This window comes from Melanerpes formicivorus, unplaced genomic scaffold, assembly GCF_026170545.1.
Source record: "Melanerpes formicivorus ecotype bairdi unplaced genomic scaffold, bMelFor1.0.p_v2 SCAF_11, whole genome shotgun sequence".
Taxonomy (NCBI): domain Eukaryota; kingdom Metazoa; phylum Chordata; class Aves; order Piciformes; family Picidae; genus Melanerpes; species Melanerpes formicivorus.
The window spans coordinates 173444-187733 of NW_027142363.1; the positions used below are offsets into that span (position 1 = coordinate 173444).

At 44.8% G+C, this 14290-nt stretch overlaps 1 protein-coding gene across 8 annotated transcripts in view; it reads left to right on the forward strand.

Annotated features, from left to right (window-relative positions):
* The window catches only part of GLRA2 (glycine receptor alpha 2), a 93982-nt gene that overhangs the window by 19401 nt on the left and 60291 nt on the right, over positions 1-14290 (forward strand). For 6 of the 8 annotated variants that reach the window (XM_068144395.1, XM_068144399.1, XM_068144401.1 and 3 more), the window contains one exon: positions 6355-6578. In XM_068144395.1, coding sequence (XP_068000496.1) covers positions 6355-6578 — 224 coding nt within the window. The remainder of the gene's footprint in view (positions 1-6354; positions 6579-14290) is intronic. The other 2 variants (XM_068144397.1, XM_068144398.1) reach the window with 1 other exon arrangement.

Below are 14290 nucleotides of genomic sequence, written 5' to 3' on the forward strand. Positions count from 1 at the left end.
CCAGAATGGTCCTGTTCCACTTAAACTCTCTGTGAACTGCAGCCACCTCAGTAACTGAAGGAAGGCAGAACTTGAGTCCAGTGACTAATACACATAGCTGTGAAAGAATGATGGGATTGCAGCTGACTGGAATGGGCAGGTTGGCTGACTTCAAAGAACACTCTCAGACAAAAAAAACAGACCAAAATGAAAATGTTAGAGCTTTGATTCAGATACATATTTAAGTAGCTCAGGTTTTCATGCCAAGGTGAGACTTTGCTTTTAAAAATTCCCAACATTTAGTATTGATGAAGTCAAGAGATAAAAGAAATGGAAGTGCAAACTTTAGTCCAACTTTTTTCTCTTCTAGTCTAGCAGTTAATTTTCTTTTCTTTCAATGTTTGCTAAAAAAATATAAAAATACTTTCCTGAGTCCATTGTAAAAGGTGCTGAGGTTTTTAGTCATCTTCTTCCAACAATGAACAAAGCAGATCCATTATTTATTGAAACATGCTTACATCTGAGTGTTTGGGTTAGTCCAGAGAGATATTTGTTACGATTTCCTTATCACAAGGTGATAAACACTCAGCAATTATCAAGACCTCATGCACACCCATTTTAGAAAGGGTCTAGTGACATATTCCAGCTTGACTCCAAACTCCTCAAGTCACTGCAGCCACAAAGCAAACTGTGCATGAGTGCTGCCAGCTTCACTGAGGTTCTGCAGGCATCACTCTCCCTGCCTCAGGATCCTGTAGTCAGCTATGGACACTTCTGCAGCAATTGCAATGTGGCTTCACACCTCTGGTGTCCAGAGGTTCCTGCAGTGTCCAGGTCTTTCTGTATTTGTTGAAGCCAAATAAGGGTGCTTAGCATACTCTGGGAGTGAGTTCTAGGTAACTAAAAATGAACTTGCTACTCACAAAAGGACTTAAGGAATCCCAGGGGTCTGCTTTTTAATCCAGTGGAATAGATCCTGCATTGCAACCCTTGCCTTGTGAAGGAAGAGCAGATATTTTCCCCAGCTTAATGATTTGACTCAAATACTTCATTTAAATTCAGTTTTGATTCATGACATCACTTGAGAAAGTGGTGCCTCAGGAATGTAGGAGCAGGAATCTTCTGCTCCTAAATATTTCTATTTAAAACTCCCCATTATTTAATGCTTTACAGAGATAAAGGACAAGTTAGTGGCAGGGCAGATTGCTTTCTTTAAAAGTGTGGGAAAGACTCTTCTGTAAATGACAAACTGTAAAATACAGAGACATAAAGCCCCCAGAGAACGTAATCCTTTAGGGAATTTTAAAACAGGCATTTTAAAACACCGTAAAAGCAAACTAAAATTGAGTTAACAGGGAAAAATGTCTTGCTGCAACATAATTATCAACAGACTTGATTTCCAGGTTTTTGGAAATCTTCCTTTGCTTTCCTACCTTTGAAGAATTCCGAGAGCATAGCTGAGTGCAGCCCCTCTGCCTCAGCCCTGTCTGTTGATCCTAGGATGCAGAGGCATCAGCGCATCGTCAAGCAGCAAGCTCCCTGCACTGGCTTTACAAGATGGCATTCAATGAAAATATTTGCACGACCTAATGCTGATTGCATTAATTAGACTCCTTCATTGCTTTGATTAAATCCCCTCATTGCATTTTGCCTTCTATCAGATATGTTAATGTGCACCTTTCCAATGTTCATTAACACATTCTGCTGAAACCAGCCAAACATCCAAGCAGATGAAACAAAGGCTGTTGGTGTTCTTCTCTTGCTTTGTTGGTAGTGTCTGCTCCAGGTGTGGGAAGATTCCTCTTAGATGCTGTTCAATGATTTTATATTGATTTTCCTTAATGCTGTTGCTTCTTTAATGACTATTGTGTCTAGTTTTAGGATGGTTTAAAGCTGCTCTCAGAGGCAGACATCAATTATTGTTCCATCTACTTTGCCTTGCTGAATAGATGCAATCATGTGGTAAAAGTGTTGGCATTCCTTGTGATAAATAATGAGCTTGGTTTGACTCCTAGGATTTGGTTTTCCCTATAAAATGCTCTTGATGGTTTTGACATAAAACTGAAGGATTCATTTAAAGCCCTGGGTTGTAAATTCAGTGGAGACACAGTTGTCTCAGGAGACAGGAATGCTTAGTGAAGCCATGTGTATGTGCTGAGCATGACTTGGGTGACCTGCAGCAGCTCATTGGAACCCTGGGAGATGAGAACTTGTTTAAAGAAGCTCTCAGAAGCAGAGATGAGCATGGCAAACAGGATTATAGTCACAGACCCTCCAAATTGAGTAAGCCGGCTTCTCAGTAACATTAGCAGGAGCAGCTTCTGTTCTCCGAGTAGGACAGGCACCAGGATGAAGTTCATCCCTGCATAGCAGGCCAGCAGCACTCTTATGTCTGGCATGCTCTCCTGAAAGCTGAATGCTTTCATTCAGAAATAAACCAGGATTTGGTGCTGGCTCTCTCCAAATGAATGAATTCCAAAGAGTCTTCACGAGCTTTGGTCCCAAAGCTCAAGGGAAGCAGAGTGCAGATGCATTGGTCTTAGTGCACTGTCCTGCACACATGGGACAGCATCACAACTGGCTTTGTTTTTTCTCCAGATGAAATGTTTTCCTTCCCAGTTGCATTGATATGTATTATACCAAAATAAAAACAGGTAAAACAGAAGGGCCAGAAGGGAGGTGGAGTTGTTGGGAATTTTCTTCTTTGAGTCACTTGTCTTTCGTTAAAGCCCTAACTGTCAAAGAAAGAGAAAAAAATGTTCCTGAGTGAGATCCCTGAAGTAAGCAGTTCTGCCAGTGAGCTCTGTGTCTATTTTTGGAAGCATTCACACATGCAGTACTCAGCAAAAAATCCACTCTACAGCATGACTGCTGTTGAGTATCACAGATGAGTAATCTACATCAGGCTGGGCAAAGTCCCAAAGAATTCAGATGTTCAGTGTTGCTAATGACCAGGATTTTCTAGCTATCAGCTGTAGGAAAAGCTAACAGCAGTTTGTGCACTGATGAGCTAATTGTTAATTACAGAAAAGACTAACTGTGAGGACATTGTTACTGTTGTTGGGGCCTATAATCAATGACTGACACCATGCAGCAGGTTCCCTGCTTCCAGTTCCATCTATGAGTGCTCCTATTAGCAGGAAAAACACCAAGGCCTTCTCTGCAAAGCTTAGCAGAGGATGGCTCTAGGATATTATCTTTCCCTTAGGGAAAGAAAGCATCGATTGGCTTACCTGTCTGGTTTGAACTTGCACAAGGGCTTCCCACTGAAGCTTTTGGGAACACCTTGCATGCTTAGGCACATAGGTCACCAGGTGCTTTTGTGTCTCAAGCCTGTCACTTTTGTCAGGTAGCATTCTTATTTAAGGTAGAGAGGAGAGAGCAGTCCCCTTGGCAAGCCCTTCTTATGTGTGGGAGGCCAGGTAAGGCTGCTCTTAGGCATCTAACTCAGTGTCTGAACAATCAGTACTGTTGGAGGGGAAGGTGGGATGAAGGCTAAGGTCTAAGATGAATGTCAGCTCAGGAACAGAAAGCAGCACTGAAGAGGGAGTGAGGCTCCCCCTGCCACGGCAGTGCCTGAGACCAAAGGGACCTTGCTGAAGCTCTGGGCAGTGAATCTGGTGGCCAGGAATTTGCCAAAAGATGATTTCTGCCTATAACAGAAACTAAGGATATCTGCGGGTTGAGTCCCTAAGTTGTCAGAAGAATCTACTTAATCTAATCAGATGAATATTCCTTTAGCGAGCTGGTATTACCCTGGAGTTATGGCTTGAGAAGAGAGGGAAATTGTTTATCTGAGTTGCTTTGAGCTATGGCTGGCATTGATGCTGCAGCTGAGGCTGAATCCTCAGGTCCACACTCCTCGCTCAGAGCAGTGGTGCTGTCAGAAGGCATTTGTGGAGTAGGTGTACTTGTGGCTGTGTAGGAGTGCATTACTACAGCCTACCCACTTCTCCCCTCAGGAGCTTGCAAAACACACACTGTAGTCTGCCTGAGCTTCGTGTTGTGATAGAGTCCTCGGGAGAGGCTTTTTCAGGAGACAGTTCTAATGTTAGCACAGGCAAAGTACATTGAGACTTCTGCAAGTGAGCAGCCCTGGCTGTGTAAACACACAGCCCTCTCAGCTGCTCTTACCACGAGCAGAATAGGAGGGAAAAGTACCCAGGAGTTTGTCATGTGCATGGTATATTTCTGGCTTTATTTCTTACTAAAATATCTGTGTGTGTGTGTGTGTGTGTGTGTATATATATATATATATATATATATACACACACATATATAAAAGCTTGTCTGGCATAAACAAATCTTCCAGTGCCATTTTGCTTCTAACAACAAAGCTTGAAGAGAGAGAGAGCATTTCTGGGTTTATTAGTGTGGTGGCTCTGATGTATTCACGAAGGTACATATTGCAAAAGACTGTGCAGTACTATGGGTTCCCTTCCAGGTTTTGGTATAATATATATCACCATATGCAAGTTCTTGTATCAATAAGCATTTTTCAGGCTGGTTTTTCATATCTAAGTCACCAGCAGCTGAAGTTCATGAAAGCAACTTTTGTTTCTAGACATTTTTTAACAATTTACTGATTTGACTCATTTTTTATTTCTATGCTATAGGGAAGAAAAAATCCTCTGCTTTTTATGGACTTAATTACATTCCTAATTTCAAAGGAATATTGAAAGCAGTTGCACAAATAGTCGCTGCAATTGTGTTCTCCCAACAGCAGCTCCTGCCTTCCTTTCTGCAGAAGGAAAATCCAGTGCTTCCCTGAATTTACAACTGAAACTGTCCCATGTCAGCTCCAAAGGCACTCTTAGTTCCTGAGACCAAGAAACAAGGAGAAATACGCTTAGGGTTAGTGTATCCTCACAAAATGTGATGACATTTTATAAGTTCAGAGCTGCAAATAGCTGTTGGATCTTTAACTGTGTGAAACACCACCACCGTGAGAAGTGCAGTGGCTTGTGCAAACCAGGTGCAGGCTTTGCAAGAATGTGTCACTCCTGAGGCCTCTCTCAGGTCTGCCTTGCTCTGATCAGTAGGCCTTCCTGCACTGACTGAAACCTACCCAACAGAAACATGAAAACTATAAAGAAGGCAAGAAAAGTCTCTTTGATACTGAGACTGCAACGCTTCATCCCAGTGGGATCAAAACCTGCATCAGTTTGGATGCCAGAAATACTCTGTGAGGGCAGCAGTGGCACCAACCTCTTGAACAAAGGGTGGGGAATGCTGAAGCTTGGAGGGGCTCATTCACAGGGCCTGGGTGCTGGACAAGCTGCTTTCCTCAACTCTCTTCAGAGTGAGAATAATCACTGATCTTTCCAGGATGAAAAGTTCTTTAGATGATTCAGTTCAGTGGCCTAACTAAACCAGGTCAGTTCATACATTTTCCAAGTCAAAAGGACAGTACTCCCATTTTCATGTGCTGTGGCTACACAAAGCAAATTCTAAATGCAAGTTATTGGTTCAGCTGGCTGATAAAATATAAATATTTGATAAAATATTCCTTCAGCTAGCATAATCAATATCAGTATCATGAAGTCTTTCACTTTTAGAGGAGAAGTAGATGCATTTCTAAGCGAGTGCTTACAAGCAAGTTAATGTAGTTGTTCAGGTAAATATAACAGCAGGGAAAGCTGGGGCAGAAGAAGTATGAGAGAACAAGCATCAGCATCTTTCCCTTCCCTCCAGAGAGTTTAGAACCTCAAAGCTCTTTTCACACTCCCCTTTAATAGCCAGTTCTTGACACAGCCTTAATGTTGATTCTAAATGAACCTCTAAGTAATTGCTGCCTTTTCCAGTTCTGACTAGCAGATCACTGAGCAGAAGAATGCAATTAGAACGACTTTAATGGGATGCAGAGGGAGGAGGGAATGAGGGAACATACAAAGAAAAGCATAAGGTAGATCAAAAAAGGATACAGAGAATAAATAGGAAATCCTGATTTAATTTCTTCTGTACAGATCTGGCTTCACTGGAATTAGCAACTCTTCATGAGGATGTTAGGAATAATCGATTTACATATTGGAAGCAATTGATTTAAATTAGCATTTTCACAGAATCTCTTTTTGAATCTGTGTCTATCTAGCTGCAGTGCCTCTTGAATGTCTAAGGAGCTCTGATTTAATCCATAGCATTTGAGATCAGGTTGTGTTTAATCCTGGAGCCTGCAGTCATTTTGATTTGGAAAATGGTACCGGTTGTGTGTGTTTGGTGCATACAGTGCTTGGGCTGCTGTATCTCCAAGGGACAGCTCATGGTAAAGCTTGGTGTAACCCCAGCACTGTAGCCAGGCTGATAGCACAAAGCAAGCTGAAGTGGGCTCCCACTGGGGTAAATGGCTTAGTAACCTTTCCACCTGGCATTTCTTAGGACTACAGAGTGAACATTTTTTTGCGACAGCAGTGGAACGACTCGCGGCTGGCTTACAGTGAATATCCTGATGACTCCTTGGACTTGGACCCCTCCATGCTGGATTCGATTTGGAAGCCAGATTTATTCTTTGCCAATGAGAAGGGAGCAAATTTCCACGATGTCACCACAGACAACAAGTTGCTGAGGATTTCCAAAACTGGGAAAGTGTTGTACAGCATCAGGTAAACAGTTACCCTTTTCTTTCTCTCTTCACCCCTTCTTCCCCTCACTCCCCCGTTGTTGTTTTTATCTGCCTGTAGCTGTGCTTACAGAACATAACTGCATACATTTAATTTTTGTTGTCTCGTGTGTACAAACGAAATGAGGCTTAATCATAGGAAAGTAGAAGGAAAACTTGCCTGTATTCCTCTGCTAAGCTGTTGCTTTTCACCAGCCTGCAAGTGTCACAGCAGCACTTCTTAATCTTGCAGGAAACTTGGGGCTGGCTCAGATTTTAATGGTGCACCTTGATGCTTCCCATTAGCAGTAGCTCAGATCGCTCCTCCTAAAAGAAAGGAAATCAACTACTCAATAGGTTGTGGCTTGCAGTTTAAAAGTAAAAAGGGGAGCAGTATTTTAAATGTCTGCTCAACATCCTATGTAAAACCATGCTTGAGAGGCAATCAACTTGCCAGGCAAGGCCCTGGGCAACTGGATGTATTTATTCACGTTTAAAATAGCTGGAATTACAGAAGAGGGTTTTTAACATCAAGTGCACCCAAGGGCGTGTTGTGTGTCTGGGCTTAGGCTGAACTGATAAACCCTGACAAAAGAAGGTCTGACATAACCTGATGAAACGGGAGGGATGCAGAGAATCAGAACTGCATTGCACAGGCTTCAATTGCAGCAAATAATCTGCAGCGTTTATTTGACACTCAGCTCCCTGTGCACTGCTAATTGCTTACTGTCAGTAGTCAAAGATGCAAAGCACTGCATTATTGCTCTGACAATTGTATTTCAAAATAAGTAATTACTCTTTATTATTTGTCCCTGGGAATTCTCAGCTTTTGCCTTTCTTGCGCTGTGGAAAGTAACCAGGATAATATTTGTCTAAGGGATTGTTTAGTGAATTAAAGCAGATTAGCTGAGCAGGTGGTTGTTTGTCACTGGGCATTCTGTTTGTGACCCAAGTTTTCATCAAGGAATTGTTGTTGATTCAGGCTCAGAGTTGTGTTCTTTGGGACACAAAATAAACAAACAAACACTGACATGCCGCTTCCTGCAGTCACTTAATTCTGGTGGAAATTTGTTGATAAGGCCCCAGAAATATTTGGATGAATTAAGCAGGGCAGAAAGTAAATGTTTATTGGGCAAGGTGTTAGCCTGGCATACCTGAACAGATTGAGAGCAGCACTAGAATGGAAGGATGAAAATAGCAAAGTGATAACTGCTGTTTCTTGGCAATGTTTCCTGTTTGACTCTGGGAAAGGCATGAGTGCATCTGTTTGTCTGCATGGCATCAGACACAGTCTGGCTGGAGGTGACAGTGCTCTTGGGTGCTGCTCTGAATGCAGATGGATCATTTTCCTGACATTTGCCCATCTGTGAAAAGCAGTATTTCGAGCTGCCATGCCACATTTGTAACATCCCCACATCGAAATGCAGATTCCTTTGGAGCAAAGCAAGCAGTGTCCCTCTGGAATACTGAGCAACACTCACTGCAGCTCACTTGTGTTGCACAGCAGGAGCAGAGGCTTACCTGTTGCCTCTAACACAGTGTGTAATTGTTTAGTGCTTCACAGCGAGGAAAACCTTCTGGAGCAGGGGAAGCTGAAGTCAGAAGTAATTAGAAAGAGTTGTCTTTATTCTCTGGGTCCTGGCTAGATGCATCTGTGTGTTGCCAGATGCTTTCAGTTGTGCTGTGCAGGAAGAAACCAGAATGGTTTAGTGGTGGTTTTAGTACACTGACACTGTTCCAGAGCTGCTCTTCTCACCACTGCTGCAGCAGAGCTTCACCTGACACTGTGATGCTTAACATTTAGCATTTAGAGAATGCTAAATGCTTAAAGCACTTCACAAGCACGTCTAGGAAGCAATGCTTTGTGTTATTCCCAAGTGTAATAAAACCATAGCCAAGTTGATGTCACATAAGTATAAAGCACTCTCTGCATAAAATGAGGTCAGAATGGATCCCAGTAGTTGATCTTTCAGAAGCAAGGTGTAAGTGCTATGTAGGAAGCACAACTGCTTACACTGCTAAATGCTCTCACAGGCCAATGTAAAAAGCCTTTTCTGAAAAGTCTTTAGAAGATCACCTGGAACTACATCTCATGATCCATATAAGACACTTGGTGCAGGGTGTGGGTGCTTAGATAAGTTATCACAGAATCCCAGAATCTATCTGGTTGAAAGAGACCTGCAAGCTCATCCAGTCCAACTTTCCACCCAGCACTTCAGGGTCAACACTAATCCATGTCCCTAAGCTCCACACACTGCTTGAACACCCCCAGGGGTAGTGAATCCAGCACTGTCCTGGGCAGACCTTTCCGGGGTTTGAGAACCCTCTCTGTGAAGAAATCTTTCCTGAGGTGCATCCTGAAGCTCAGGCCTGGCCCATGTGTTGCCTCCACTGCAGAGTTTGGCCCTGGAATTATCTCACCTGGGGATGAGGCTCTTTGTCCATCTCTGAGTCCACGAGAAGCCATCCTGCCTTTGCTGCTGCTGGCAGGCATGACAGAGGTCCTTCACAGGTTACCTTACAGTAATTAGCTGTGATGCTCCTGCATCTTTATTCAGTTCTCTGGGAGCTGTTGCAGAAAACAAAGCCAGAGCTGGGGTGAGGGACGTGCCCACCTCTGCATCATGTGGGTTTGGAAGTCCAGACCTATTTTTAGGTATTGGCTGCCTACTCACAGGACTACCTCAGTATCTGTTTGCTCTCATGTTGCACCTGCTGTACAGAGCCTGAGGCTCTGCATTTGCATAACTGCCCTAAGCTTTTGAGTGCTACACAGAGAACTGGAATCTCTCAGAGGGATCCCAGCACTACTCAGTAAAGCAAATAGATGCTATTGCCACTACAGATGTAACAACAGCTCTTGGAGGTGCAAGTATGTTGAGAAGTCAGCAGTCATTGCAAAAACATCCTCAGCAAACAGCTATACTTGAGTGAAGATCAGTCTCAATTGCACACCTGGAGCTGCAAAATAGTTACATAGCTGTAACTTCAAGCTCTCTGCAGAGAACAGTCTCTACAGAGGGCTTTGTTACAGCAGCATTCAATAAAGTTAGCTTAAATTGTATGTATTTTGTCTGCTGAAGAAACAACGAGAGCTAAAAGCAGAGCCAAAATGCTGTCACTCCTTAGATGCCTGTGACTCATCCACTCCCAGCCCCTGAGTGATCTTCTCATGGATTGGCTTTGGTGGAATGAGAATGGCAATACCAAGCATCCTGTTCCTGACACTCACAACCTGTGTGACACCAAGATGCTGCACTCTGTGCACTGCTGCACTGACTTTGGGTCCTGGGCACGAGGACTGTATCTTCTCTGGCCCACTGTGAACACCTGAAACCACCAGGAACATATCAAATAGCCTCATGGGAGGCTTTGTCTTCTCTCTGAGCCACCCCATTGTGCCACCCGATTCCCACAGACTCACTCCAGGCTGCCAGCCAGCTCAGAATATTAGCTCCTGCCAGAAGATTATGTTAGCAGAGGGAGGGCAACTCAAGTGATTCTGTCTAAGACTTGGGTGGGGCTTTTTCCTATGTTAATTGCCTCCCTCTCTGTTTAATATTCTCAGTGCAGCTCAGACTCAGGAGCTTGATGCAGGAGGTGATGTACCTCACCTGTAACACTGATCCATGACATTGAATTTAGCATTTACTTATCAGGAAGGTAGAGGGGCTGTAACCTCTGGGGTTTTACCTGCTGCTCCAGACAGCACTCTCAGTTGCCTGACAAGGTGGAAGAGCTATGCCCTGAAGAGTACTGCCAGTGCACTTAGCCAGGAGTCACCAAGCAGATTACTTCATGTGTTTTCAATATGCAAAACCTTTAGAAGGTGTTGCATAATTTGGCAAAAGAGTCCTTTGGAATTCCAGGGAGGAGATTTGGGCAAATTCACAAACTGCTTTTCTCTCCCCATTGTTGCTCCTCCTGTTCCAAGAGCAATGACATACCCAGGAAGAATTTCCACAAGCCTTTCAGAATATCTTCCTTGTTTTCTGTTGTTGTTTATCTCCACAGTGCCAGAAATGTTACAGTTCTGTATACAATTAGTACTTCGTGATTTCTAGTCTTGACCTGGGTTCTGGATGAAGGGGGAGTGTCTCCTAGAGAGCCATGCTGTGTTATGAGGGCATCACAAAGCAGAGAGGGTTCAAGCCTTTGATTGCTCTCTGTGCAGCTCTTCTGGGGGTGATTACTGGCCTCTCCACTGGGCAACAAGCAGCTGACAGGATGAGTTATCACATCCAAGATCCCAAAAGAGAAGCATCAGTGAAAGCAGCACAGTGCTTTGCAGCAGCAGCTCCTATGCCAGCTTCCTTACTCAGGGGTTTCCAAACACAGCTCTTCACAGTGGGCCCCAGTGCCAAGGGTCAGAGCACTGACTCGGCTGCCCTTTGTACCCACAGCACCCCACACAGCATTTGGGGTCACATTATGATCTAGGAGTACGGTTATGAGTTATGAATTACAGCTATAGGGCAATAGAGCTCCTTGCACTCCTCTTCAGGTCACTGTATGTAGAGCATCCATGGCACAGCACAGTCCAGGGGGTAGGAAAGGTTCTGTTCTGCAGCTCTCTCTGCATCCAGTGCTTTAATTTCATGACTTCAATTTTATTTTACAGTGTAATGTTGGGATTTAAGAGGATTTGGACTTTTCTAATGGCATTGTCTTTCCATGTGACAGATTAGCAGAGGGTGACTGACATGGCTGTTTGCTATGCAGGAATCCCTCCCTCTGATCAATCCTCTCCCAGGTTCACTGTACACCAAAACTGCCCTGCCCCATGTTCACTGCCCTGGCTTTCCAAAAGCATAAACTATCTTCATATACCACAAAGTACATTTCCCCCAGATCAAAGCTTTGAAGAACAAGCAATGACAAAGTGCCAGCTGAAGTGAAGCACCTGGTTTAAGAGGGTTGGAGCTGGCAGCTGTTACAACTTGTAGGAATAAGCCTTACAGACATTCTGGACATAGCACTTGAACCCCTGAGCCACTTGACTTCCCAATTTGTGGCTGCATGCTCTGTGAGCCCAGTGAATTGGGCACATTTCTCCTCCCAGGGACATGAATATATTAACAACTATGGTTTCAGAGCCTAAAAAGTGCAGCCTGTTGAGAGACAAGCCCATTCTCACTAGGGCTGAGCCCAGTGTCCTGGGATCATCAACAGCTGCCCGCTCTTCACCCATCATTTTTTCTTTCCTTCTTCTCTTACTCCTGCTTCTCCTTCCATCACCACTTCCCTTCCTTTTAGGTCTTTTAATGAAACGGCCTGAGATTCTTCTCATCCTTTGGAATGGTTTCCTGACACTCTCTTCACTGTGCCCTCCCATCACGTACTCCTTTATCATTCCTTCCCAATCTGCAAAATCAGACTGAGGATCTAGCCCTGGGTTTCCAATACTCACAGAATCACAGGATGTTAGGGGCTGGAAGGGACCTCCAGAGAGCATCCAGTCCAATCCCCCTGCCAGAGCAGGAGCACCCAGGGCTGCTCACACAGGAACATATCCAGGCAGTTCTTGAATATCTCCAGAGAGGGAGACTCCACAACCCCGCTGGGCAGCCTGTTCCAGGGCTCTGTCACCCTCACAGTGACAAACTTTTCCTCCTGTTTCCACGGAACTTCCTATGCCTCAGCTTCCACCACTGCCCCTTGTGCTGTCATTGGGCACCACCTAGCAGAGCCTGGCTCCAGCCTCTGGGCACTCATCCTGCACATATTTATCAACATGAATGAGGTCACCTCTCAGGCTCCTCCTCTCCAAGCCAACGAGCCCCAGCTCCCTCAGGCTCTCCTCTTCTGTTGTGACTCAAGTACTTCCTAAGACATTTAAAGAAAAGCAGGGAGATGGGCATTATACCGGGATACATCCTGCCTCGTTTCTTCCTCTGGTGTTGTGCACATCTCCAGCTGACACAGGAGCACTGGAGGTGAGGTAAATACAAACACTGTGGAAGAGCTATCCAGACTGAAGCAGGATGCTGCCAGGACAGCAAATGTCTCTGAACCTGTCTTAAATAGGCTTAAGGTGGAGATGATTCTGTCCCTATGCTCCTTGGATTCCTAGAACAGTATTCCAGCAGAAATGGGCAGGGACTATGTATCATTAAATGAGCCTTAGAAAAGCATTAGGTGTTGTGACTCTGTGTGACAGCAGAGGACCAGATTTGATGGCCCAAGCAGCCATCAAGTCTTTGTTCTAAGCAGAAAAGCAAAATGCTGCTGGAGAGCAGTCCGTACACAAACCTTTGCTCTTGGATGGTCAGAAATACTGGCAGGAGGTTACTCCTGGCTGGCTGTGCCAAGGGCGCAGCTGCATAGCCCAGACACATCTCTATGTGCCTGCTCTCCTCACGGGTAGTGGCAATGCCTGTCCTTGATTGTCACTGCATTTACCCTTTGAATCTGCTCTGAGCAGTTAAAGGCTAGATGTGAAACGATGCAGGCACAGGAGCTCTTTCTAGTGGTACTAAAGAGGATGTTTTCCTGGACCGTGCTGCCAGTGATGGTGGTCCTCTGCCAGCTGCATTGCAATAGGTGGCTTGGAAGAGAAATGTCATCATGCCAGGTGAGCAGCAGCACCATACCAAACACACACTGCTGGAGAACTAAGATAGGAAGTGACAGAGGAGAAAGAAGAGATGGAATAACCAAACAGGTGGTTGCAGAATGTAATTGCTATGTGAAGTCACACTTGAATTTAATGTCATAGATTTGCCTGAGCAACAATTGGGAAATAATTTGCTGGCAGCTCCTGTGCTGGTGTTGTGTATCTGCAGGCAGTGAGAAGTGGGATGCCTGTAATGGGAAATCTACCACCACCCTTTGTGCCAGCTCCCGTGCTGGTAAGCAGTGCAGGAGGCAAAGCAAAGCACTGGAGGGAGTGGGACCATGCTCATAAACAGCAGGATGTGAAACTCCAGCCTACAGCTTGCAATTTGCCACAGCAAAGAAGGCTCAGCATCTCCTCTGAGCTCAGCTTCAGCCCATTCCCATCTGACAGAGGAGAAGCTGCAGAACATGAGAAATGCAAGAGAGGGATTCCAGGACTTGTCAAGAACAAGGAGGAAAGCAGACAGCCTGACTGTTCCCTTTACAGGACAAAGCCTGCAGACTCTGAAAGTTCCTGGCTCTGACATTCAAAGTGATGAGTCAGGGCCCTGAAAAATAATGAGCTGGACTACAAAATGAAAAGTCCTTTAAAACAAGAATGTCACTGGGATTTTTTTTGGCCTTTTGATATATGAGCAGTGTGTGTGCCCTTCTTTCAGGCACAAATCACCCCAGAGAGGGGGCTGGGAGCAATGCACGGAGCTTTTAGCTTCTCCTCCCTCTTCGGTGCCACCAGCCTGGATGGCATTTGCTCCTGTGTCATGCCATGCTGCTGTGGTTGCTGTGCAACTCCATCTCCCCTGCCAGCTTAATGGGGACTTTGCTTGTGCCTGGCTAACACTGCAATGTTACTGCAGCAGGCATAAGGATCAGGGGTTTAATCTTGTGAAGAAAAATGTACCATTAGAAACATTTTTACCTTTATTGTCAGCTCTGAGCTTTAAGGCAAACATCAGATACCTTGGGCTTTGTGGTAGCATCTCTAGAATTGAGGACACTTGTCTCACTGAAGCCAGCACAGTTTTGCACAGTTGCAGACTTTGCCTAAAAATGGCTCTTAGGCAATGGCAGCAGTGACCATGCGTGTCCCAGGAGTGT